This window comes from Dermacentor variabilis, chromosome 1, assembly GCF_050947875.1.
Source record: "Dermacentor variabilis isolate Ectoservices chromosome 1, ASM5094787v1, whole genome shotgun sequence".
NCBI lineage: Eukaryota > Metazoa > Arthropoda > Arachnida > Ixodida > Ixodidae > Dermacentor > Dermacentor variabilis.
Window position 1 is genome coordinate 107,923,306 of NC_134568.1, and position 25,493 is coordinate 107,948,798.

Here is a 25,493-nt window from a genome sequence, read left to right on the forward strand (position 1 = left end):
CTCTGGAGAGCCTGTGTGTCAGAGGTATAATGTTAACTAGATTCACTGAGGAAAATGTATACATGCGGCTACATAAGAAAGCATCACTAGCTTCAATGAAGAGAAATATGGCTAAATTTGTGCTTGATGATAAAAAGTAGAATACATTTGAACACCATGATAAATCTTGTCAGTTGAAAAAGGTAAGCACATGTGAGCATGCCACTTGACACCATCACTTTTACATATGTATCGCCCTGCTCTTTAGTCACAGCTAAGTTCACAAATTAGGTACAAGCACTAAAATTAATTTCAATGAACTTGCCTGATAAAGATAAAAGTAGCCAGCAGTCTCACAAGTGTATGAGACGTCACCAGTCACACCAAGACTGTCCTGAAGTTTGCTGACTTCTTGAAGCAGCTCTAGCCGTTTTGCCAATACATAGTTGACTCTGCCATAACGGCTGAAATCCTTCTCTGTTTCGAGTGCCTCTTCTCCATGGCCGAGACGAAGCAGGTGCCTCTCGTCAATGTCCAGCATCATAATTTTTTCAAAGAGCTGGTTTAGTGCTTGATTTGAATGTGTTACCAACAGTGTTCTCTGCTCTGGAAAATTATGGTACAAATTAGAAATGATCTGCACAGCCACGTCTGTCTTTCCTGTTCCAGGTGGGCCAACAATAATAGTAAGGCCTGGCTGTAAACCGGCACGAATGGCTTCAACTTGTGTTGGAGTAAAGGGAATAGCATTTTTCTTTGTCCGTTCACTCGGATATGGCCCTCTACTTATAGTGGTGTGTGGTGTGACCAAAATTTTTTCTTTCTTTGGTGGCTGCTCAGTAACTGTGGCACTCTTCCCGCTTTTCAAGGTCTGTTTTAGAGATGCCTGTTGCTCCTGTTGAACGTCACAAAATGTCACTTTGAAAGGAGGTACAAGTAAGCGTGGATCATTAACATCCACAGATATGTCGCATTTGTCCTCGAAGCTTGTCCGGAGGTGGTCCATGTTGAGAAATGTGTCATTGAAGTTTAACACTGGAATTTGATTGCTCATCTTTGAGTAGTGTGCAGCACCTGGATCACCATAACCAAGTATGATGTCATGCAACCAATCTGGTACAACACACTCTGTGTTCATCAAGTCTCTGATGGTTTCCAGAACTGCCTTAAAGTTGTTTTCTTTTGGCTTCCTCCTCATTAGTATGTTGAATGTGTCATAAACGTCTTCCCCACCTTTCACATTGTGATCCATGTCAAGCTTGTACTGATTGCAGTCCATCCACATTCGGTAAGTTCTTGTATCACCTGGCAACAAGGGCTTTGGCTCCGGTCCTTCTTCAATGACCCTTCCATTCAGATCAAGTAGGCCTTCAATTTCACAGCCACGCACATAAGTTAGGCCTACCTGTGGTACAAAAGGCTCCTTGTAGTTGTAAGGAGTACCTGGTAGACAGACAGGTCGCACCGTGATAAGGAAGCATACGTCATGTTTCCTTAGAGCCTCCCATTCTGCCTTAATTTCTCTGCGAACATTAAGGTGAACAGTGACATCTGCACGAACCTTGGAAGGCTGTTTCTCACCGATATTTGGCTTGCCTACTTCCACAATAGCAAAATTCACTATAGGCTGTGCCATCCTTGCCCAGCCACCAAACATGACACTTTCATCCTCAGTTTTCCAAGGTTTCAGGCGACTGACCGAGTCTTCAATGTCCTGTCTTATCTCATATGTGGACTCAAGCCGAAACAGGTGAAAGTTGCGTAGCAAGTAATCATGCAATGTAAGAAACTGCAAATTGAGCTTTGGCAGTGCCAGGCAGCCTTCTCCAGAAAAGTACTCTGATGGAACAACATTTTCATCCCATATTATCGATTCTGTAGGATACAAGGGCATCTCGTTCAGGCTTTCTAACTGTGATTGGCGCTTCTCATGTCTGGAAATTAGTAGTTCTTCAAGAAAGGTATGACTGTAAGGAGATACATTACTTTCTGAATTCAGTGGAGGCACCAAAAATAGTGAAGCAGCAAGCCTGTGCAGGTCTGTAGCTTTAAGGGAACCAAAGTGTTTCAGCAGCCTTTCTCGCGTGTCCACATTGGCAACATTGCACAATGCAAAGCGCCGCAGATCAGGAAAGTCTTTAAACGCTGCCTTCTGCAGTGCCGTTATGTTGTCATAATGGATCTGCATCATGTCATGGTCCGTGAGCTCTTCTCCTGTCTGGTCACTGATTTCAAACTTCGAGTAGAACTTGAGTCTGTCTAACAGCTGCGCAAAGAGGCGGCCTTCTTTCCGCTGTGACAGTGCTGACAGTCGACACTTGACGACCAGGTGAGAGTTGTCCATGATGGTGTTGAAAAACCGTCGCGATGGAAGCAAGGCTTCGAGGTCTATCATAAACTCCAGGAAGCGTTCACAGTAGTGAACAACCTCCAGAGCCGGCTTTTCTAGCTCGGGAACATCTTTTGTTGATGGCACAGACTCTAAATACTTGAAAAATCGGCCGATGAGCCGCGAAAGAAACTCTCGCTCATACAACAGGTCCTTGTACGTTTGCTCATCAAGCTTCTTGTCGTTTTTCTCGACGTAAGCCCAAAATTTCTTCAACTTTGGAAAGCGCTTAAACTCGTGCTCTCTCCGCTCGGGTAACAAGGTCCTCCACGCTGACAGCGAGACCAAACGCTGAATTTGCTCTCGTATCAGGCTCACTTCCATGCTGTTAAAACAGTTGATCAGGAATACCAGTAGTGCAGTTTGTTCTCGCAGAGAGAACCTGAAGTTCTCGTCTAGAGAACTTTCCATCACTTTTCGAAAGAAAGCCGGAAAATGGTCGGGTCTTGCAATGAACGTTTGCCATGCTGGAACTCTTTCCCGAAATTTTTCGTTTACCATGACAACGATGGACATCAAGTGCGCCGTCGATGCACTTTGAGGATCGTAGTGTGACCATAAGTAGTTCTCCAAGTACTGACTGAACTCCAGAAGCATGACTTTGCGGATCGCAAAGCCAGATCCAATGATTTCTTTCTGATATACGTCCACAATTACCTTCGGGTCGTATTCCTTCCATGAGGACTTGTTGTGGGGTACCCAATATTCTTCAGCTAGCTTAGTTATAGTGTCGGAGGTATCTGAACGCGACAACGACGACGAAAACGCCGCCATGTCTGCACGGAGTTAGAGAAAACGTGACACACACGTGCATTAAAAAAAAAAACGCTTTTATGGCAAGTTTGCGTAACAAACAAAATTATTTTTATAATACTCCGGATGTAGTTGTTTCAATTTTATTAAATTTTACTTGCACATTATTTTGTAGTAAGAAAGTGCTTAGTAAGAAGTGCTTAAAGAAAGTGCTACTCCTCCAAGTCGCTTAGCCGAAAAGGCAGAGGCAAAGCAAGGTGCGCGGTGCACCGAGTGCACCTTGTCGTGCTGTTGCCGTGTTGCACGGTGTTGTTTCATCTTCAGTTACATGCTACTGAGTTATGAGAATGACTGGAAGCTTTATATTCAAGTATATATATGGACCTCGCCTTTATAGGATTCACAAAACTGCAGACCGTGAGGTAAGCATGGTGTTAAACTACCTGACAGCGCAGAACGCATTCGGCGTTCTCGTTGTCGCTTTAGGGTTTTCTGTATGTTGCCTGCAGCCACAACGCTTTGACTCGTAGTTAGATGATATTGGTCTGAAATTGAACTGATGTAAAGGCGCACAAGTTCGAGATGACAATCGCGGAATTGTGGAACTACTCAGTAATTCATCAGCTACCTGCGATTTGCACGCGCCCGTGACATTTTTTCCTCTCACCATGTTGAGGAAAAACTTAATTGCAGCTTTTAGGGGCAAATGTCGCTGTATCATTGCGGCGCTCCGTTTTCCTTATCTTCTGAATAAGAAAAACGCTCCCAGGAAACGAGTTTCTCGTTCGGGGTTCATTCAGGGTCACGAATGTGAACTGCTCTTCACATGTTGTATTTCTCTCTAGAATACGATTTCTAGCTGATGCGTTTTAGATTTTTCCTCTTGCTGAATCGGGCGGCATATCCTAATCTCAGATTGTGCTTCCATATACGTATCTGCTTTCACTTATCTAGGCAGAATCTACCGTCCAAACCGTTTCTTTTTATCAATATATCTCGCCGTGTTTTTGTCCCGAGCGTTGAAATGCGTGAACTGGGCGCCCAGTGTCGAATTAGCGTTGGTATTATTTATTCTTAACTGCACACGTTAAATGGTGAATACGTGTGACGTTTTGGTGAAGTTCCTTCACCGCATAAATTATGTAGTTGACTGTTTCGTTCTTCCGGTGTTTTTCTCTGGGTATATAACCTTGAACGGTCTTTTGTTTCGTCTTTAATCACCTGATCACTTACACAGAAAAACAACTCCTTAAGAAGTGCACTTGCAAGTCAAAGTGTTATTCTTACTGCCTTTCACTTTCTGCATTAAAACTGCTTTTTGTTGTTTCATCTCGACGTGTGCACATGGAGCTGCATTTTAATGTGTTTATATTCAAAACTTGACTGTGAGATTTTAAATTGAGATATAGTGTAATGGTTGCACGCACCATCCTATTTTCAAGGCACTATAAAATGTTTGTTGTGGCTAGTGTCCCTGAACTGTTGCTGCGATAGTACAGAGTAGAGCCATTTGTCTTGTCATTTAGTGCTGTATGTACCACATACTTAATCCATGTGTGCAGTGTACGGCATCAAGAATACCTGGATTTCTGCATAATGTAGGCATAGGTCAGGCTACTAAACCCAACAGCTTAAAGTGTTGTGGCTAGTGCTCTTCATTTCATCATTAGCCTGTATAAATTCACGGTAGGGTGAAAGTCTTACCTGAAAATTTACAGCTACTTCTAGGGTATTTGGTGTAACCCTGGGACCCAGGTTGGGGCTGCAAGCCCCTGTGGCATGGGCAGTATTGCCTTTTTCACCCCTGCGTGCCTTGGACAAACCCACATAAATGCAAATAAAGTATTGGTCTTGTGTCACCCAGTTTTGACCTGTGCCTACCAAGTTCTTCCTCATCACTCCATCTCTTACTCAACTGCCCTTTATTGAGTTCTTTTCTTGGTACCCAATCTGTTACTGCGAGGCCACCATTTATCTGTTATGTGCTTTTCATGACAATCTTAACTCCACATTTCAGAGACTGCCACTTATCTGTGTGCTTTTCATGACATTCCAAATTTCACTTCTGTTACTCTCAATTGGAATATCATCCACCCAGATATGATCCCTAAACCGTACTGCTGCCTATCTCCTAAAATTACAATTTTTATTTTTCCATTGTCCATTGCACAATCAGATTTACTTCCAAGTTTTGACCCATAGGTTAGTTTAACTGTTAATTGGTTTTGCAACATTTTTAACAGTTGTCATTCTTTATGTAGATGCTTAGCCAGAGGCTAGCTAAAGATACATACAGTTATATACAACGAAAAACTCATTTAGGCAGGACATTCTTTAAATGTTAATGTAAGAGCAAATTCAAGAGAACGGGTTAAAAATGACCGCATAGGCTGCCCCAAAAGTGCAAAGGCTACTGCATTTTTGTGGCAGAATAGGTAATATTTACTTGTCAAAAATATCAGTGAGCTGCCATTCATGACTTAGGAAGTGCCATTGTGCAGCTAATGTACACTCGGGAACAGTATGCAAAGGAAGACCTGTTTTGCACTAGGGATCGCGACTTTTGTTTGTTTTAGCACTGAAAATAAAGGAGAGAGGTGAGTTGGAAATATTTGAGGGAGCCTCCAAAGGGAAAAGCGAAAACATTTATTGTCTGCCTGTTGTTTGGCTGGTGTACCCAAGCGAGCTGAGCAGCATGTGGACAGACACATTTGCTGTTTTGTCAATGGCCTGCAATTCCGATACATGGTATCAGGCTTGCACTTCTTGTAGACTCTTTTAGGAATACTGTTTCATTGATATCACTGTATATGTTTACGTATTAGATTTAAGTGAGACACAGCCAAAGTTATATGCAACTTCTTATAACGAAGTTCAGCTGTGTGGCTAATATAGTGCAGCCAGAGTAACTGTGACATCGTTTAGTACTATGGGAATTAACACACATGCACTCATACACAAACTGCTTGTTACACATGATTGTGCTGTTAAACATAACACGAGTCAGTAGATGATCACATACTTGGGGAACAACTAGAATAATGATCATATAAATTTTGGACAATGTAAACCATTTTTCAATGTAAACCTTCATTTTTTAGGGGGTTTTATATCTTCCAAACTATAAAAAATCTGGTATGTTTAACATTAGGTCTAAAAAGGGAATTATTTCCGCTATAGCTATTAGACTTTTTCTGGTTATTTCTACCCATTAAAAAAGTAAAATTTTGTTTATATGTGTTCTGCAGGATGTATACTTTATTATGCAAACAAGACACAACAGGTTGATTCAAGGAAGCAATTTTCAATTCAGATGCTTGCTTTTGTTAACGTATATGGAGTTCCAGCAAGTAAGGTCCCGAGCACAAGTAAAAAGAAATGGACAGGGCAACGCTGGAGTTACAACTGAAGTTTATTGGGAATACATTCCACAAATATCCGCCACGCATGCGTATACACCCAAGAACAATAACAAGGTTTATATTCAAATATCAACAAAAGATACACACATGCTCAAAAGCAGTCACACCCCTTCCCGACAAGGGCAATAACACTTGAATTAACATGATAAATTTAAAAATTGAAGTTCTTTATCATTGATATGGACCAAAGGTTCACTCACACATGTATGCACTCCCATCTTTTTCATATGGAACGCTTCGCATATTTCCCTTTCTAGTTTACTGCGTTCTCTCCCCACAATCGATACACCATCAAAAACCTGTCGGCAATCGTGCTTTTTGCAATGCAGTGGCAAGTTCCCTCCTGTACCTGTAGGTAGCAAATAGCGATGCTCACGCATGCAGTCATTAATGCAACGACCTGTCTGGCCAACATAGGACAGTCCACATGAGAGAGGTATGCGATATACGACTGAAGATGCACACTTTTTGTGAAAAAAAGTGGTGTGCTTTTTTCCACAGCCACTATCGCATCTTTCTTCTCTGCTGTGATGATTTTGTACAACCCAACCAGTTTGCTCGGCGCCGGAAACACTAGTGTGACGCCATTCCTAGTGGCCACCCTCTTAGGATTACGAGACAAGCCATGCAAATACGGCATCACTACGACCTTTTTTTTCTTTTTGAAGATTCCTTGTCGTCCACGGTTTCCAGGGGTTTCTTTTTTGTCAACTTTCTAAACACTGATTCAGCCACAGCCATCAAAAGTGAGACTGGGTACCCTGCCGACATTAATCTCGCCTTCTGGGCTTTAAACTCTCCTGCAATGAGTGGATGCAACTCGTGTTAAGAGCATTCGTCAAGCACAAGGAAACTATGCCACTTTTTATTAATTTTGGAGTGTTACGATTCGTACGGGAGGAGCAATTTTTTTCGATCTAGGGCAATAACACGAAAAGACACGGCTCTCACTTTTAAATTTAATTTCCAAATCAAGAAATCTGATAGTTTTCTTTGTAAAGTTCAAACGTGAACCTGAGGTCCCGGGAGGACTTCTCGAAACACTTTAAAATCCTTCTGGCATTTGATTCAAGGCTATCATCGGAATTTAACCTTAAAAACACTACAATATCATCCACATACCTAAAAATTCGCACAATACGTTTGTCCTGCAGCCTGTGAATTACATTACGACCGACTTTCCGGATTCCCGATAATTTGGACGGCTTCGCGGCACCGCCACGTACCCCATAGAGTCAACGTATCAGAACGTGTGAAATTTCGGACGCAAGAACTCTTCGCCGTCCGATTTTCTGGATGTTTTGCCGTGACCGCATGTCCGAAACGACAATAAGCAAAGGCACCACTGCTGCCGTTTTGATTACTTCGCCACCTCGAACCGGCACTCTCGCACGCAGATCCGCTGGCAGCCGTTGCCACCACTGCGGCAACGCTACGCCTAGCTGCTTCGACGTTCGCTATGAAGCTTCTTGCCGTTGGGTGCCGAGTTTTTTATTGAAAGAATTAGCTGCTGTCAGCAATGGCGTGGACTCCGCCTTTGTGGTCCTCACGATTGGCTTAGAAACTTCGAAAACACGGTGCATTGCATAATGCCGGTTTCTGAAAGTCAACTTCGCCTCTTTACAGAAATGTTACATGGTGAAGCATACGCAAAAGTATTGCAGTGAAGCATAACAAGCGTGGGAAGGGGCTATTGCCACAGAAAACAGTATGGTATATGGTATGATGGAACTGTATTTAATGTCCTGAAGATCAACCCTTAGGTTGACGCAGGCGGCTCCCACGTCGGGACAGTAAGGTTTAACCTTACCGCCGTATCATGGGCCTTCTGGACGGCCTGTACTTGATCGAAAAGAACTCCACTGTGTAGGACTTGCCGCCACCAGTCTCTCTCCTTGTCACAGTCTGTGAAAGTCACAGGACACTGCCAAAGCATGTGATCCAGAGTAATGAAAAACAGTGACGGAAAACAGTATGTATTCCTTAATTATACACACGTGCACCCGGTATTTCCTGTCACAGTACGAGCGCCGATATGCCTAATATGTGTACCGACAGGCCTTCAGAGCGTTTTCGAACATGCCTGTGGCGGTTTGAGCCCCTAAGGGCAGTAAATGACACGCATTTATTTTTTTTCCAACTGGCTGATTTTTCAAATGTTTTCGCGACCCCTAGGGATTTCTAAAAATCTGCCGTGGACTGTGCAACTGACCAAGATGCTTCAAATGGTCCTTGGGGCGAACGAGTGGCAGAAGGAGGACAAGAACAGAAATGATGTACGCATTGAGGAATAAACGCAAAAGGAAGCTTGCTGCCACCGTTTTGAAGGAGCTTGAGCTCAAAAAACAAAGTTTTGGCTGATGCCGAGATGCAGTTGTCCCTCATCCAAACCAAAATAAAGTCTTTAAAGCAGTGAAACACAACACTCGGGCGTGGTATGCAGGCTAAGAGTATGTCAGGACAGTTGAGGTTGACTTACGAGCGGTTGAGAGAGAATCTCAATTGTGACAGAGTTCGGGCCTCATACCACTGAGCTTGCTATCAGTTGATAGAAATAGCTCATATTCGAATATATTTGCTTCTATGTGCATCTCCTTTTTATTCGTATTTGTGAATGTCCGACTTCATTTGCAATTTTTTTCGAAGACACTTTATTTGCTCTGCATTTTACTAACCCCTGCCTTCTATTCTCTTTTTGAATAACACGAACACTACTCCTTACTATTCAAATTGGATTAAGTCGCTTTTTTATTTTTTTCATGTGCTTACTCGAGAGTGACAGCATCAGGCGATATGTTTTCTGCCCATCTTGGCATAAAACGTAGTTCTGCATCACTCAGGGAAATGTGCAAAGGCACTCAGGGAAAACCTGGAAAACTCAGGGAATTTGGAAATGTCAACTTGGTAGACACCCTGGTTAAAGTGGTTTTTAGTTTTGTTAATAAGTAGATGGTAAGGCACTTGTGAATAATGCTGCCTATAAATACCATATTTTCTCATATCTAAGCACTTTTCTTCATCAAGGGGAGTACGGTAGCGCGATTAAAAGATGGGACAAAAGAAGACACATAGGGACACACACAGTGCTGTGTGTGTGCATTCCGTATTAGCGCTGTGTGTGTCCCTATGTGTCTTCTTTTGTCCCGTGCTACCGTACTCCACTTGAAGATGCATTACCAACAAGCCCACATTGCAACCCTCGTGAACTTTTCTTCATGCCCATAATGACTAAAGGGGAGAGTGTCCCCCTATTTCATAGATTACACAATATTAGAAAGCATGGTCGAGTAATTTTCTTGTAGACAGAATAAAAAATTAAACCAGAGTAATTATGGACATGACAGATACTGTTGGCTACATTAACCACCTTAGAGCCATTGCCTCACTTGCACTTTCATTTGACACTTCAGCCTTTCATGCCTACACTGAAGAAGCTGTTGCAACTGCTTCTTTAATTTCTCGTAACAGAAGCCTTTCTGTTCTGTTGAGCCTTTGGTGTGCACAGGGTGCAGCACAGAGAGAGGTACAGCCTGTGTCATATTTGACCAAAACACTTCTTAAGTGCCTTTTAATTTTTATTTGGATGGTCCTGGGGGGTAGATTTCTGGTTGAAACTGTTAGCTTTATGCCTCGTCCTTCCAACCTTCGATGTTTGTTCCTTACCACCTGTGTTTGAATTAGGCCACTAGGAATGTGCCATGATTGTGCCAGTCTGATAGTGACTGTACATTACCAATGCCACAACAGAACAACCATCGTTCAAAATTAAGTATGGTGTTTGCGTTCATGCAAAATTTTCTTTTTCAGGCTTTTTTGTTTGATGCGAGGAGGGTTGTGGTGTGCTTAGTACACTCAAGAGAATACTGCATTTAAACATATTCCGGGGAAATTTCTTTTCATCCTGAAGTGAGGGCCTATTTTAAAAGAACTTGGTTGTCACTGGGTAAAAATTTCAGAATTTGAATAAAAAGTAGTAGTCCAGTACAGGTGCCAATTTCAATACCTGAAGTCAATTTTCCACCTGTGCCTGAGTACACTATGGCACCGTGGACCTGCCGCAGTAATTTAGTGGCTATGGCGTTGTTCTGCTAAGCTGGACATTGCTGGTTCGATCCTGGCTGCAGTGGCTGCATATCGATGTTAGTGAAATTAAAAGATGCTCATGTGCTTATATTTAAATGCTCGTTAAAGAAACTGAAGTGGCCAAAAATTAATCCGGAGGCCTCCACTATGTTGTGCATTGGGATCAGATCTTGGCTTTGGGCATGTAAAACTCCAGAATTTAAATTAAACTATGGCGATTTGGCAGTTGTGGCATCCTGCTACTGCACTCAAGGCCTTGGAATGATCTCCCTGTTGCAATGCATTACAATGACGAATTGTGTGAACGCCTGTGAAGTGATATTTCAGCGCATTATATACATAAAAAAAAAAAGAGCAACCCAATATTGCCTTATATTCACCATCTGTCTCAGTCCAGAAAGTTCAGTGCAGATAGGCAACACACTTGTCTGTTTGTTCTGAAGATATCACTAATAGGATGCATAAATGAACCACATTTATAAAATGTGCGGCTTGCGTAATGCTTGTTTGTTGCCTGTAGAATGTTCTGTCGGCACTGCTTTTTCTGGCACCACACCCTGGCCCTTTCCATTCTAGGAATAACAAATAAGGAGCACATGCTATTATGGAACATTGTCATGTGGACCATGAACCAAGATTAAATTAATTGAAACCAGTTTCTAAGGAGACACTAAACGCAATTACATCAAGCATTAATGTGGTTGGTTAGTGCTTCAAAATGTTCTGAGCATCACATTTACTGATAAGAGTTTTAAATTTGTTGAAAAAAGCGAGAACATAGAATAAGATTGGCACTACTATGAAGATAAGAAAACACCACGGAATGACATGTCCTCATTATATACGCTGAATAGTAGTTAATCACTGATAATAGAGAATTGCATTTTGGCCAATTAGTTTTTTTGCAGATGTAGTCATTGACTCAATTGTTTCACGATTCTCTGTTAATGTTATTTGTCGGTATGTTGTACCCTCTCTGTGCAACCCTCTGACTCGCAAAGATGGTAGTGCGTCCAGAGCACGACTTCAGAGGTCACAGGTGTAGTACAAGATACCTGGGCTGCATCGATGCATGCATGATCTTGGGCATTCTGCTGTTTTCAATAGGTGTGCAGTCTTCACATGTAACTTTCTCAGTGACTGGAATAGAACAAATGTTAAAATCTGGTACTCTAACTTGGTTATGTGCCTTTAATGTTTAAGACATGGAAAGACCTCTTGCTAGAGTCTTTATTACCACTTTTAACTAGGAGAAAAGTAAACAGAAAACACCAAGTTGTGTATAATCTGGTGGCTTATGTTATTGGCCCATGCCTTCAATAAATATGGATATAAAGAAAAACTTGTAGTAGTTGCAACCTCCGTGCCATAGTCTTGTAAATTTATTGTATTTCTGCAATGTGCCAAGAAAGTGTTTTATGTACCCTGCAGTGACCTTTCTTTTTCCATGTAATGGAAGTTGTTTTATTGTATTTGTCTGAAGTGTCGCAAGTGAGTATTTAATTGCAGAAGTCTTGCACCATGTTTTTATTTTGTTCATTATTTGCAGAAGCATGCACATGCACTTAAATCAACATGCTCTTTATGCTTGAGCATGTCGATAGAAGTGCAGATTATGTTATCGATAGCAGTAGTAGTTCAATAATAAAATTTGCAAAACATTTTCCTCCTTTGTAATTTGCATACTATACAGACTTGTGTTGGGGCCACAACCCCAACTTGGCAGCCCAAAATTGGAGAAAAAAATTCAGTGCCATTCCACTCTGTGAACGTGGATGACCAGCGAAGCTGTGTATGTGGGCCCCTTAATGCTTAATGGCGAACTGTCCATTGCTGTGTCAACCGCTGTGTGCACATAAATGAAAGGCGAGGAACGACTAGTTGCTCCTCCACAGTTTTGAGTCTTGGAAGATGATGAGGCACCAAGGGACACACATATCCATGTATTGTTGCTAAATGCGGTACGATACCTTTTACTAACGAATCCTGGCATGTAGAACTCGCTGCACTCTGACGGCACACACTGCTTCGCAGCCAAGGCAGTCGTGTATTTGTCGATGTCCTGCAGTGCAGTAATGGTTGTGAGGCCACTTGAAAAGCACAAGCGGCCACACAAAATTGGTTCCCCACAAATGCCTTCTGAAACCTGGCCATTGCTGCGGTGAAACGTTCCAAGTTTGCGGGATTGGAGCCACATGGACGGTTCGCATTTCTTACCGCCTTGCGGTCCAGGCGGGCAGCACGCTTACGGGACCGCCACCACGGGAGAGCAGAAGGAAAGGAAAGGAGATACGCAAGGGCTTGGAACGCTGACAGAGAGAGCGCGGTGTAAACGTAGGCATGAACGACGCGGGTCGAAGTATAGTATCTGAGGCGGTATTCTGTAAGAGCCCACCTAGTGGACTGTCCATTTCGACTGCTGCTGATTGGATGCAGCTGTACGAGCGAGGAGGAGATGAGTGGCCCTAGCCAATCAGGAACGGTGAAATGGACAGTCCACTAGGTGGACTCTTACAGAAACCTCCCCTGTTCTTATCAGCTTAATATCTGATACGGGTTGTATTTGGACCTAAGATATTAAATTTGTTTTTGCAAGTTGGCGGAGTGCTTAAAGCCTGCTTCACCTCTGCTGCGGGTCAGCCCAGTATTGCACTGTCTTCGGGATTGGCCCACGTAGGGGGAGAAATTCTAGATCTACAAGGCTCAATAGATGTACAAAATTTTTTCCACACCCAGCCATATACAGCTTTGCTGTAAAAATTTTAATCAGAGAAGCAATCGTGTTCGGTGCCCTGATGCTGTGTGTGTGCATCGGTGAATTCTCGTGTGCTGCGCATTTCTGTGTGCCCCTAGTAGATGGTGAGAGCTGCACGTTGAACTCTGATGCAATGGTAAATTCGGGGATCTGGGGTGTACAATAGTCGCTGGCGGCATTTTGACCAAAAGGTTCAGTCCTGTGTAGTAAGAGCTGCACCTCATTGAAATTGTGAAAAAAAGTTCAGCCCTTACACGAGTCTATATGGTATTCACTGTTTGAAATGTTACAGGCAATTTAACAAGAAAAATAAGCTCTACTTTCATTGGTATGTGCAGCTGTTGGTCTAGCGTGAATCAAAAGCATATTTGTATGTTTCTTTCAAATAGGGCCGCAGCTATGAGCCAAATGGAGTTGAAGGCTACAGCGATAATATAATACGATCCGTAAGTTTTGCAGTAAGTGTTGGCCACCTGCATCGCTTATTAGTGTTGCTTGGTGTGCTTTTCTACTTCTCTTGTTTCAAGTGTTTGTTCTGCCTGAAGTCTGCCTTTGTTCTTGTTTTCTACTTCTCTTTGTGCTCTGCCTCTGTGTTTCTTTTTGTTACTGCATGGTTTTGCATCCAACTAATTTTTACCCTTTTAAGCAACTGCTTTAATGTCTATCTGTACTTCCATTTCCTGCTCTGGATGTGTGCCTGTCTTTTGTCACTTTGTTCATTTTAATTGCTGTCACACATGCAATTTTTTTAGTGGGAACAGCATCAGTATTTTTGCAGGATATAAAGGGACACTAAAGTGAAAGATGATTTCTTCTGCATCAGTAAATTACCGTTCTACAACACCAAAAACACCACTCTTACAACGATAAGAAGTTTGGTAAGCCAGAAAAAGCGCAAGAACGAAATACGGGTGGCGACGCCTACTTCAGTTTCCGCACCTGGGGGCTGTGACGTCTTGGATTTTGATGGAATCTTCTAGGGCCTACTAATTGTATATAGCGGTACAGATTGACTACATTGTGTTCTAAAGGAACCAAATAATAAACATGACAATTTTCGGGAACCTATACTCGGCCAACGCGGCCCAAATGCGAAAACATACTTTGGAATCCCTGACGTCACGCTGACGTACCGGAGCTGGGGTTTCGGCACGAAATTCAAATAATGATACTTGGACCTTCATTTTCTCATCTAATAATCAAACTATTTTTTTGAAATGACTGCCGGCAGGGTTCTCAAACAACGCTTCATCAGTCTAAACTGATTTATTGTTTCGCTGTAGTGTCCCTTTAATTCTTCTACAAGTTGCATTATAGTTGTAGCATTGTGGGTCAGTGTTGTGTAACTAGAGCACTAGTTACAAAACTAACAGTGTGCAGTTTTTCTTTTAGGGTACTTGGTTTGAAGTGCTGAGCCAAGAGAGCCATGTTGTATTTGCTTGCTTTTTTTTCTGCTTGTACTGTTTGTTTCTCAAAGCAAATATTATTTTTGTGGTGTTTTTGAAGATCAGTGTGTATCTTTGGTAGCTTGTTTTACGCATAAAAGCCAGTGGCTAAATTCATCTGTCATCTGAACATTTTATCTCTGACACAAGGCACATGCTCTAAGCACTCAGTGCTTTTATGTACTGCTGCTGTCAAAGTTAACCTGAATGCACAGTGTGTGGCTCCTGTGATCACTAGTGTTGCAGAGCATTGGCTGCTGGGACCAAGGCAGCTTTACGAGCTTACGTCTGACAGTTCATGTCAGTAAATATGACCACTGCAACTACACTGCTGCTGGCAGAAAGACTAATTACACTTGCTGTCAACGAGTGCCCATGCAAGCCAGTGCTAATAACAGATAACCATGGCCAGTGCTTTCTGGAGCTGGTGACTGCAGTGCACTCATGCATTCAGATTTATGAGAGTGACTGTGCACTCAGTTATGTTAATATTCTTAGGAAAACAGTTGGGCACCCATTGGCTTTTCTCTTCTAAAATTGCGAGAACAAAATACACAAAGCGTGTCAAAGATAATCATCTTTGCTGAGCACTGTTCAGCTGCTGGTTATTAGAACCCCAAATGGCAGTACGTCTGGCTAGCATGACGTTGTCGGCAGGCCGCAGGCGTCCGGGAGCCCATCACAACCAGGTAGGGGCGAGAGGATACCTAGTGCCAAACTTCCAGTGTGTATTCCATTGTAACGAAGTAGGAAACAAGAGAAAATCAAGTTTTATGTACAAATTTACAAGATGATTTACAAGAATGGCTCTATGATTCTCAGAGCCTTACTATCAAGTCTTCACATGTCCAAGCACACTCTTCAACATTCAAGCTAGCCTATAGAAGCAGTCAATTTTCCCCTCTGCACATTGAGGGAATTAAAAACCTTCTTGGCCGATTGGAACTGTTACACAGTCTGCAAAATCCCACCAATGATGTCACACCTCCACTTCCAGCTCCACCTCTGGTATCCAAGCTTCGACCCGCCCTCAATGCAATAAAGATGCGATTGCATGTGAATCATGTGGGTTGATGCTGTTCCCACGAACTCTGCAGTCTAGGCTCTTTGCAGCAATTAGCAGTTTGCACTAGGCCGATGACCCCTTCACAATTTGGGCTCCTGGAGCTTGTCTTGTCCACCAGCTCTGGGTCATTAACAGGCGAATACGCAAGACATAATCGCTTGTCAATTCTCTTGACATGACTCTGGTTTCGTCACCAGCTCCTTGGCATTGTAAAGATGAAGCGTGACTGGCATTCCATAGCAGCACGCTCGCCGGTGCTCATCCTTTATCCAGGACTGCCAGACACAACAGTGCTAAACATTAATCGTAATGGCACCAATTTATGATAGAAGTTCTGGTTAGCTGCCATGTATAATGGATTGTATGCGATGTTGTATTGTTTCACCATTCAAGGGTATGTACCAATACTTCAGGAATGCTTTTATGTTTTTTACAGTTTGATTTTCTGTTTTGACAGTTTGATTGCCATGTAGATTATGTTGGTGTTGGAAATATGCATGGAAATGTTCTGTAACTTGTTTGCTCACTCCTTCATTTTTCCTTTGCCTTGCCTTGCACATGGCCATGCAGTGCACGTGTACATTTGTTTCTATATTAGCATCTTTGCACCTTTAGCAAGTGTGTGTATGTGTTTAACCCACTTGCACCTTTTCACATTTCAACCTGTACGAATTTGCATCAGTGTACTTGTTATCCAGTCATCAAATTTCATTAATCCTTACTCTGTACAAATACAAAACTGCACTCACATGCAAGCTTTTACAGGGGGCAGTCTTCTTATTTCATAAAATACTACTGTGACAGACATCATCTTTGAGCATATGTCACTTTATGGCTGAGCTAATGAAATAGCTGTCAGCTGTGCGCTGCTGCAGGGATGCTTGTTATTGATGTTTCAATGATAGCTCCCTGGGTGCCGTAACAATCTGTGCTACTCTGTTGTAAGCTTACATGAACATTTGCTCTCTGCACCTGCTTTCAACAATCCAAAGAAAGCATGTTCCAACACCCAAATGTAAGTAATGAAAAGGTGTACAGTTATGGGAATTTCTGAGTCCGATTATTTAAGCCTCAGCTTTACTTAACCCATCCCAGCGATGTCTCCTGCAAGTCAGCATGCTAACCAGGGAAAACAGTCACGACAACATCATTTGAAGTATGTCGAATTAATTTTTTTCAGACTTGCAAGGCATGCACAAATCTTTGATTATTGTTTTTGATGTTTCACAGCTTTCACTGGCCTGGTCTATAGGTGTCTACACTTCACCTATCATTGCTGCAGTCTTGTACCGAAGAGGTAAGTTGGAAAGCTTTAAAGGAGCTGACAACAAATTTCCATGGTACCCCCTTTTTTTTTAGCGCAATGGAAAGCTAACCGGTCAGTGTCAAATAATTAAGTGCTAACGCAGAAAATGCCATGGAACATTTTTTATCAGAATTTTTCTATCTGCAGTGAGGATGTAGTCATTCACTAGAAGTATGCTGAAAATGGTGATAGGTGAGTGCGATAGCGATTATACACCGGCATTAGTGACAGGCAGACAAGTGTGGTCGTAGCTGTAACAAAGTATGATTTTGTCTATCAAGTCAATGTTCCTGCAATTCATGTCTTCCCAATTGTTAAATTATTTCTACGATAATAGCTACATGATTTCGTGGTTTACTGTCCAGCTGCTTTGGTATTTAACCTGTCAAAACGAAACCAATTGGATCGAAAATGAAGCGACGCCTTTACACGTGATACAGAGTTCAGCCTGTTGCCATAGCCACGCATGCGTTTTGGTTTCCGAAGCATAGAATAATGCGCAATTGTTTGATAATATACCAACTGCAATTTTAAGCAATAAGCATGCTCTACTTGATAACAGTCGACTTACATAATCTTGTAGAATACATCTGAAGTACCAAGGTTTCACCACAAGGTCTCGCCACTTACTGGTTAATTCCTACTTAAATCGCAAACAGCATGCTGGATTCTGCTGCTACAAATCATAATTTCATTTCCATCAACATCTCTCGACACATTCTGGCCAACTGCGAGTCTCTTTAAATTAAAAGGTCCTACCTTTAGATCATGTGCAATAATGTTTAATGGCATTTATTTTCATGCTGGAAAATAATTGGCAGGTTGGGCAAATTTGTGGGTTTTATAAGGCAATTAAGCAGGTTTAGGCATCTTCAGTGAAGCGCTGTGTGTAAAAGGCACATTCGTTCATTTATCTTGCACAAAAAAAAACAAACTTCAACGCCATTGTTGTGGTTGTGGGAGGAAGGGGTGCAGGTAAGTACAAATAAATATTAAAAATAACTTCTGTTTCTTTATGAATCGGAAAGGTAAGAGACAGGATGAAATAAGGCGTATATTACACTTGTATTCATTTCGTGCAAAATTAGTGCAGGCACAAGGTTTGAGTGAGTATTTGTTTAGTTCAATGTAATGTTTACAACAGCGTGGTTTACCAACATGTCGAAACTGCCGTTCGTATGAACATTGAGTAAATGCACATTTATGAAAAGAAGCACCTTCAGTACAGGCATTTTTAGCATTAACTCATTGGAGCAATTCAAATTTACTGCTTAACAAAACACAGTATTTTTATTTCAATACAGTATCTTCCTTAGTTTAGTGGTAGCTTGTTTAGCTAAAAATTGAGTTAAAGGATAAAAAATTAATCTGGGCAACATATTTTTGCTCACTGTTTTGTAGGAAGTCTGAAATCGCAAGCAAAACAACACCACGTGCTATTTGCCAGTAGCACTATCTTCCTTGTTTGCCGCATATTGTTACAAGTGATGCTTTTAAAAATGATGTATGATCTGCTGCAAAGCACACTGACATTAATTGAGATGTACTGATATAGCCATAGGGCTTGATAATGCCAGCAGAGATGTAGCACGTGGGACAGTTGCAACGAAATTGGTAGACATTGGTAGAAGTGTTCCAGTCCAATGTGTCCCAAAGACTATGCGTTCTTGTCACATACTGTAGTGAGGATGAATGCTATAGGAAGACTGCAGCGAAAAGTAGAAAGTGATTTGCTATTACTTGAGGCAGCTGTAACTGCTTTGCTGCAGTTTTTACAGAAAATTTCTGTAGAAGGCTTTTTTAAAGAATGTCTTAGGGCCAAATTCAGAAACTTTCTGTAGTTCCCGCACCTGCTACGATGCAGCTGGCACCCACAACTAGAACAAAGGAAATGAAGATGGTAATGGGGTGTAGGCTCCAGTGATCAGCTCTTCATTCGTTTCTTCATGAGCTTCATGTTTTGGCTGCCCATCCATTACAACGACTGACCATGGACAACAGTTTAAATCTGCATTATTTGCTGCACTTGCCTGCATTCTGGGTGTGAAGCACTGCTGCACTACTGCTTACCATCCGTCCGCTAATGGCATGGTCAAGGTTCTTCATCAGCAGCTCAAGACGGCCCTTACTGCATGCCGTGATCATGAGCACTGGAGTGACCATTGGTAATGCTTGGCCTTCGGGCTGTCCTCCGCCGTGACCTTGGCTGCTCTACAGCCAAATTGGTTTATGACATCTTCCCAACGACCTTTTCACAACAGAAAAGACTATTCCTCAACATCAACCCTACCTTCAGCACCTCAACAACTGCTTCCGCAACTTCCTGCCTGTACAACATAGGTCAGCCAAGCAACACATATTCGAACACCTGGACCTCGCGACTGCCACACTTCTTTTCTTAGGCGAGACGGTATTTGCGCACCTATTATGCCGGCATATGACGGGCCCTTCCCGGTTCTCTGCCATTCCACCGAGACTTTTGTCATTATGTAGCACGAACGTGGGGAGACAGTCTCTATAGGCTGCCTCAAGCCAGTCTACATGGAGACAGCAATCAGCTATCTGCATCTCCAGAGCACTGATTCCCCAGAGCATTACCTGCCCTTACAACCTCAAGAATGTCTGCATCGTGTTCATTTCACGCTTGCAGTCTAGCCAGGTGGCCCTGTGGCACCCGCAGCTAGAATAATTAAGGAAATAAAAATGGCAGTAGGGTGTAAGCTCCAGTGATCAGCTCTTCAGCGTACATGTTGGTCATTCTTTCTTTTTCGCTCCACACTTCCTTTCCTTGGCCCACTTCCTAACCTTATGTGAGCAACGCTTCATGCTTTCTTATGATGAAGGATGTATGGAGGAAGCATGTGTACTCTGAAAGCTCCCTTCACCTGTCCTCACAAAAAGAATCCTTTTGTTAGGTAAGGAACGAATTCTAGACGTGTGGTATTCTTATTCAGCAAAATAGTTTGTTTGTCAAATATTTTGTTACATTATGTAGCTAACATATAAACGCATGTTTTTTTTTCCTGATTTACCCGCAAGGGCGTCAGCAGGTGTTTGGTGTGTTGAGACTCCATGTACCCGAGCACACGAGGATAAGGGCCTCCCCTGTGTAACCATGCACAGCTTACCCGTGTCTGGGCAAAGGGGGATCCTGGAGGTTGAGCCGATGCTGGGTGTTTGGACCTTTAAGGCCCCCCCCCCCCCCCGGCAGAGGCAACACAACTCTTCGGCCTCTGCTTCACATAGACTGCACCTCCAGACTGACCCACCTGGAGGAAATCGACAGTCGCCTTTTCCTGTCCTCCTCTCCATCTTCGTCTTTCTCTCTCACCTTTTCATCTTTCCTGTCTTCTCTTCACTTGTTACTTCCGTATTTCCTGGCGGCAAGGGTTGACTGTGTGTAATATATACAGTCTTGGGAGCATATATATTAGGTTATAGCGGCGATGCGTGGCTGGTGTCTGCAGGTATTATTCCCAACCTAGTAGCGTCCCCTAGTTGGGCTCGGTGGTGGGTGGCTACCATTGTCGCCAAATTTTCCATTGTTTACATGGCAAACGCTTTTCCCCCCCTCCAAGATCGCCCTGAAAAACGAGGGCGTAGCGAAGCAACATTCCAGTTCCTACTGAAACCAAACCATGACACCTTCCTAAAGTTCCATGTCCTTCACAGTGAAGGCAACATAACCATTAGAAAAACTATCACCTTTCTTAGTATCAAAATGCCTATCAAACACGATTGAATCAGGCTACAAAGCATCAAAGATGGCAAGCAGAGACCTCCTCCTCGAACTGACAAAGAAAGACCAAGTCGAAAAAAATAACTGAACTCGCAAGTATCGATGACATTGATATCACAATCTCCCCACATCACTCGATCAACACAAGCAGAGGAGTAATATCGGAAGAGGATTTCTTGAACCTCAGTGACAAAGAGCTCCTTGAGGGATTCCAGGAGCAGGACGCAATCAAGGTACAAAGGATAACACTTCTACGAAACGACCAACAGATCCCCACAAAACATGTAGTACTCGCATTTGGTTCTAGTACTGTGCTCAGTTCACTTGACACGGGCTACCTGAAAATCAACGTCCGACCATACATACCGAACCCGAGGCGGTGCTTCAAGTGCCAGAGGTTTGGACATTCATCACAATCGTGCAGAGGAAAGGACACATGTGCGAAGTGTAGTGCCAACGACCATCCATCTGACAACTGCAATGCTCTTGCACAATGTGGCAATTGCAAGGGCGATCATCCAGCTTACTCGCGGAGCTGCCCTTGCTGGAAAAAAGAAAATCATCGCAATAACTGTAAAAGCTCTCATTCTATGAAGCAAGGAAAAGGCTAGGGCACTTACCTCAAGTAAGCTATGCCAGTGCGACGCGGCAGGGGGCAGCGCCACACCGGTTTCAGGAGTCTACAGGGTCCACGTCCGGTACTCTTGTAGAAACTCCAACCATCCCCTTGGTGACTGCAACCAGTGCTGCTCCATCATCATCGAAGACGGGCCGGCAGACTGCAATGCCGCAGGGCCCGAAGTTGAACCGAACCCCACGGCCTGAGACGCACGTCTCGGCGCCTGGCTCTCAATCACCCAGGGCCTCGGAAAAGGCGATGGAGGTTGATCCGAAAACCCCGGCATCATTGACGCCAAAAGATCCATGTCCTTGGAGCGCTCCAAGAAGGAGAAACATCTTGTAACTGTGCTGAGAAAGGGACAGGTAACCTGAGCAGTTACCACCATTAGTGTGAGTAATCAACTTTTTAATACATCTCACCTACAACTTGTAAGCTCACACACACAATTTTTTTTTCAGTTCCAACAAAATGGCTTTCATCATTCATTGGAATTGCAGAGACCTAATTCACAATCTAGGCGACATCAAAGACATTATAAATAAGTTACCACCAGTAGTATTCTGCCTTCAAAAAGCAAACTTAGACCCCAAAAATACACATTTTCTTAAAGGTTTTACTGTTGTATGAAAGGACCGCAAGCACTCCAGCCGTCTATCAGGAGGTGTCGCTGTTGTTGTTCAAGGCGGCATCCCCACACGGAACGTTCTACTAAATACTCCATACGAGGCTGTAGCTGGCACCGTTTTATCATTTGAGACTGTCGCCATCTGTTCATTGTACATTCCTCCCCATACCCACTTTACTCGAGACCTAGAAGATTTAATTGACCAGTTGCCGGAGCCTTTTCTTTTAGTGGGAGACTTTAATGCTCATTCTACTCTTTGGGGCAGCGATAAAACTGACCAAAGAGGGCAGCTTATTGAAGATTTCGTTTTATCTAATAACATTTGTCTTTTAAACTCAGGTACGCCAACCTATTTCTCGTCTACTTCACAGAATTTTAGTTGCTTAGATTTAGCCTTTAGCTCACCATGTGTTTTTAGTGATTTTAAATGGGAACTCCTGAATAAGGCAGCGATCATCTACCTGCTGTCATCAAACTTGCATCATCACTACCCATTACAAATTTTAAACCTCGTCGCTGGAAAATACATCTTGCCGACTGGCCGCTTTTCGTGAAACATGCAAAACTAAGTATTTTCAAGTGAACTCTCAGCGTAATTGAAATTAATGAAAAGTTCACGGCGGTTTTAATTTCAACGGCAAAAAAAGCACTACCGCGAACATCTGGCCTTGTGCACAAAAAGATCTATACCTGGTGGACTCGTGAGTGTACAGAACCAAAAAACTTCAAAATAGGGCCTGGGGAACCTTACGAAGACCTCCCCACATATACCAACGCTTTAAATGCTTATGCTTTAAACAGGCCAAAGCCAAAGCGCAATTTATCCGGAGGCTGGCAGAAAAATCATTGTGGAAGAACTAAATATCTTCAATAAACAGTTCAGTCACAAATAAACGAATGTGGGAACAGGTTGGAAAGTTTCGGGGAGATTACTCATCTTACACAGTACCGTTACTTACGAGTCCAGGCCGATAAACAACAATACAAGAACAGGCAGATATACTTGGCGAACATTTTTGTGTTGTATCCATTTCAGTGAATTATATAAAGGAATTTTTAAAGTGCAAGCAGTCTGCTGAAAAATGGAAGCTGTCCACTACTGGTGCGTCAGATGAACTGTACAATTCCCCCTTCACACAACAAGAAATAAAGAGTCCTTTCTGCAGGGAAAAAAAAATGGCACCAGGTCATGACCGTATTCACTACGCCATGCTGGCTCATCTATCTCAAGCATCTGTAGATGCTCTCCTAAAATTTTTGAACATAATCAAGGAATCTGGTATAATGCAGGAAGAGTGGAAAAAGGCAATAGTAGTTCCATTTCTAAAAGCTGGTGAATCCCCAACATCCGCAAGCAGCTACAGACCCATTGCCCTCGCAAGCTGTTTGGCAAAATCATATGAAAGCATTATCAATATAAGACTCTCGTTTATTTTAGAATCAAGAAACCTTATATACCCCACTAGTGTGGATATAAATAGGTTTGTTCAACTACTGACCATCTTGTCCACCTAGAACATGAAATTTGATATGCATTTTCACACAAATAAAGCTGTCTTGCAGTTTTCTTTGATCTAGAAAAAGCCCATGATACCGCGTGGAGATATGGAATTTTAAGACCTGGCTGACCTCGGCATCTGTGGTAAAATGCTGAAAGGCCTAGCCGATCTTATGTCTAATAGAACATTTCAGGCACGTCTGGGCTCGGTACATTCTCATACATTTACACAGGAAAATGGTGTTCCACGAGGCTGTGTTCCCAGCACAACACTCTTTATAGTAAAGATGAACTCGGTTAATAAGATTATACCGTCGTCTCTTATGCACTCTGTTTACGTAGACGATCTTCCAAGTGGCTTGCTGCGCCTCAAATTTGTCAACTTGTGAAAGGCAGCTTCAAATCATAATAAATAAACTTACACAATGGGCTAACAAAAACGGTTTCAGTTTCTCCACACAGAAAACAGTTACTGTTTTGTTTTCTCAAAAACGAGGGCTACACAGCGATCCAGTCCTAAAATTGAATGATGCCATACTGCCAGTGAAACGACCATAAATTTTTAGGAGTAACCTTTGACACCCAACTAAACTTCCTAGCTCACATAAATGCACCAAAGATTAAAGCAGAGTGTTAAATATCCTTAAAGTTTTTATCTCATAAGCATTGGGGTTCCGACCGAATGTGTTTTACATATCTACTGATCTATTGTGCGCAGCATTCTAGACTACGGCTGCATGTTTTATGGCTCGCCCATACAGTCTTACATTCGACGACTTGATCCAGTACATAACCTGGGACTACGACTAGCAAGTGGTGCCTACCGAACATCACCTGTTCCAAGTTTATATGTTGAGTGTAATGAACCTCCCTTACAGCAGTGCAGAGCATTACTCACTTCTTTTTCCTATGTGCTCAAAGTTCAGTCCTCACCTCAAAACATATGCTACAACATCGTTACACAGTGCAACTCACGCTTACACTACACAAATAAACTGAACGTAATAGGCTGCTTGTCCTGCGATATGAGGAATATTGTAGGGAGTATGACATCCCTCTCGAAGTCCTCCAAGTTGCCAAAAAACCACAATTGTCCCTGTGGTACGATTTGACACAGTTATGTGACTGGACACTAACATATTTAAAGAAAAGAGACACTCCACACGAACACATTATACAAGAATTCCATGCTCTTCAGGACAAATATCACAATAACATTGAATTCTACACTGATGGCTCTAAAACAAAAGAACACGTGGGTGTAGGGGCCGTAACGGAAAATTGGAAAACAAGCATTAGTCTATCAAAACATGCCTCTGTTTTGCTGATGTTTATGCTGCTGATGTTTATGCTGTATGGGTTGTAGTCAAAAAGATTATCACTGGCAAACACAAAAATACAGTCATATATACTGATTCCTTAAGAACACTGAAGGCTCTACATCTGAAATCTGAGTGTGAACCCCTGCTAGGGGATATACTAAACATGGTCACGCTTAACAAATGCGGGAGACCAATTTGTTTCTGCTGGGTACCAAGTCATGTTGGGATACCAGGTAACAAAGCAGCTAATAGATGTGCATCGATGGCAGTGTACAAAGACATAATAAACACAACACTTCCATATAAAGACAGTATCCGTGCCATTAAGAAGGCCTTAACATCAATGTAGCAACATGAATGGGATCATCGTACAGACAACAAGCTACATCTCACAAAACCCGTACTTGGTGATTGGAAGTCGTGTGACCACCAGGAGCGGTTCTTTGAAGTAGTTCCATGCCGACTACGCCATTGGGCACACACACCTCA

The 25,493-nt window shown here is 42.6% G+C and overlaps 2 protein-coding genes and 1 pseudogene across 5 annotated transcripts in view; 2 read left to right on the forward strand and 1 right to left on the reverse strand.

Moving 5' to 3' along the window:
* Positions 1-3,153, reverse strand: part of LOC142582725 (RNA helicase aquarius) — a 28,102-nt gene extending 24,949 nt beyond the window's left edge. The window contains exon 1 of the mRNA XM_075692717.1: positions 305-3,153. Within this exon, the coding sequence (XP_075548832.1) occupies positions 305-3,142 (2,838 nt within the window). The 5' untranslated portion in view covers positions 3,143-3,153. The remainder of the gene's footprint in view (positions 1-304) is intronic.
* Positions 3,154-3,349: 196 nt separating this feature from the next.
* The window catches only part of LOC142582731 (phosphatidylserine lipase ABHD16A), a 141,929-nt gene continuing 119,785 nt past the window's right edge, over positions 3,350-25,493 (forward strand). For 3 of the 4 annotated variants that reach the window (XR_012828474.1, XM_075692731.1, XM_075692754.1), the window contains exons 1-3: positions 3,350-3,543; positions 13,771-13,839; positions 17,123-17,189. Coding sequence is in view for 3 of the 4 variants with exons in the window: in XM_075692731.1 (XP_075548846.1) it covers positions 3,463-3,543; positions 13,771-13,839; positions 17,123-17,189 (217 nt within the window). In the remaining variant the exon portion in view is untranslated. The remainder of the gene's footprint in view (positions 3,544-13,770; positions 13,840-17,122; positions 17,190-25,493) is intronic. The other variant, XM_075692745.1, reaches the window with a different exon arrangement.
* LOC142567956 (U2 spliceosomal RNA) lies at positions 13,134-13,304 on the forward strand (annotated as a pseudogene).